This window comes from Aplysia californica, unplaced genomic scaffold, assembly GCF_000002075.1.
Source record: "Aplysia californica isolate F4 #8 unplaced genomic scaffold, AplCal3.0 scaffold00013, whole genome shotgun sequence".
NCBI classification, from domain to species: domain Eukaryota; kingdom Metazoa; phylum Mollusca; class Gastropoda; order Aplysiida; family Aplysiidae; genus Aplysia; species Aplysia californica.
The window spans coordinates 1950204-1952585 of NW_004797283.1; the positions used below are offsets into that span (position 1 = coordinate 1950204).

The 2382-nt window shown below is 36.4% G+C and overlaps 1 protein-coding gene across 1 annotated transcript in view; it reads right to left on the reverse strand.

Moving 5' to 3' along the window:
- Positions 1–2382, reverse strand: part of LOC101861253 (probable sodium/potassium/calcium exchanger CG1090) — a gene marked incomplete at its 5' end in the record, with an annotated part of 36115 nt that overhangs the window by 22595 nt on the left and 11138 nt on the right. Inside the window, 2 exon segments of the mRNA XM_013084685.2 lie at positions 55–243; positions 1114–1214. Coding sequence (XP_012940139.1) covers positions 55–243; positions 1114–1214 — 290 coding nt within the window.

Sequence of the window (2382 nt, forward strand, 5' to 3'; positions counted from 1 at the left end):
ACACACACACACACACACACACACACACACACACACACACACACACACACATACCTGTGTGCTCTGGCTCGCTTCATCTCGTCAGGTATGACATTGTCCGGCGGTTTCTCCACAAGAGGCTGGCGCCCAAACCGGGAGAGCAGGCCTCGAACCCAAGCCCTCGAGTTTGCCTCCAATGTGCGGTTGAAGTACATGAGTATGATGTAGAAGCAGTAGAGTAGGACCATGATAAGGGCTTCATACCTGAAAAAATGCCATGATTTAATTTGATTAGTCTTTATTTCCTGATTTCAAGGCATCCAATACAATATGGTGCACTGTCTAAAGGTGTATACTTATATAAAGTTCGGACGTTTCTTGTAAGAACTTGTATGCGGTTAAAACTATACAGAGGCTTTCCATCGGCAAGTTGTTAGAATGTACTAAGCAATGAAAACATTCTTTTTTTAAGTAGAGAGAAACAACTGTTTTGTTCTTTCAATAACTTGTACCTAATCTACATTTATGTATTTTTTCTTCGCTTTTTCAACATTTAGAATTTGAATTTGAATTTCAACAAAAGGTTTCTTCGGCACAAGCAACCTATACCACAGTTGAAGACTCTGCATTGAATAAAAACATTGCATTTTGGGCTTAGTACTTTGCAACCGGTGGCTGATGGTCTTTTTTTGCAAGATAATACATTTATTCTTGGAAAAACGCCCACGCACGTACAAATCCTGTCACAAGCAGTGGAACAAAGAATTACACAACAGAAAATCTTACAATTGCAGCAAAATATTCTAATCGTGTTTTCGAAGCACACTGTCCAATTTGGAAGATTAAGGTAATAATCTGCATTACCGTTCCTCTTTCAGAACGTACAAACCGTTTAACGATATTTAGTTATGCTAATCTGTTCTACCATCAGATGTTAAAACCTTGCTTACCACCATGGGTCAATACTTTGATGATGTCAAGCACAGGATGATTGATTGTAAGCTCCAGCTTAATGAAAATAAATTTGAAATTCTTTTATGTAACCCAAAGAAAAGCCATATCCCCATAGACATTGATTATATTTGTACTGAAAATGTAAAACTGTATTTTACTCAGAAAACTCGGTTAACTCACCAGTTGACGTGTTGGTCCATGATAATGAGGAAGAGAGTGAGCACAGAGAGGAGATAGTACAGTGTATCTCGCACCAAGGGATACCATGTCAGCTCAATCACCTGATGACACACAATAATAATAATATTAATAAAAATAATAATAGTAATAACAATAATATTAATAATAACTATGATGATGATGATAATAATGATAACAGTAATAATAATAGCAATAATAGTAATAACAATAGTTCTACTTCTACTACTACTACTGCTGCTGCAGCTGCTGCTACTACTACTACTACTTTTACTACTACTAATAATAACAATAGTATTGTATTTTCCCATACCAGTATAAACTCTGAGTGGTTTTCATGGATGATATGATTACCGAGAGTACTCCCCCACCCCAACACAGTCAAAAGTAAAAAAACGTTTCACGTTTCACATAAACGAGAAAACTAGTTCAAACACATGAGGAAGAACTTTTGTTTTAGTTTTAGTAGAGGTTTTACGGCGCTCGCAACTGCATAAGGTCACATGAGCGCCAAAAGATTAGAGGTGTTACAAGAGAGTAACAAACATAAAAAATGAGAAGGGGAGATAAGGACGATATAATTTATGTTTGATAGGAAAGAAGGGAGGAAACCGCACCAGAGCACCCGCCAACCACCCACAGAGAACTTTCTCAGCCATATGATAATTATGTACACATAAAAACAGCAGTGATAACCAGCCATGATAACACCTGCTAACAAACTCCAACTTACACTTAAACAACAAGAACGTAATACTAAGATATTAGTTAGTGCTATTGCAATTAGTTCTAATTTTCTTCTGAACAAGGTTTAGAATAAATAAATAAATTTTAAAAAACGAGCTCGGAAAGGGGGGGGGGGTGATTAATGCCACAGTTTATCCTTATTTGTTTTGTAATATCTTTAAATGTGCAATTACGAACGAGAAACGGATCATTACTTAATTTTGCATAATAAAATTGGCAGCTACGTCAGCAAGTAATCTAAAATCCTAATCTTGAGAGTGCAAAGATTGGTACCCGTGGACTAAGACTTCCTTGGTAATAATTAATTTTCTCTTCGTGCGCACTTAGTTTGCCATAATGTCGGGGCTACAGTGCGGTCGAACTAATCGTTCCAAATCTTAGACTAGTCGCTTTATAACTTAAAACTATTAGGGGAGTTTTCTTCTTCTTTTTCTTCTTCTTCTTCTTCTTTTTCTTCTTCTTCTTCTTCTTCTTCTTCTTCTTCTTCTTCTTCTTCTTCTTCTT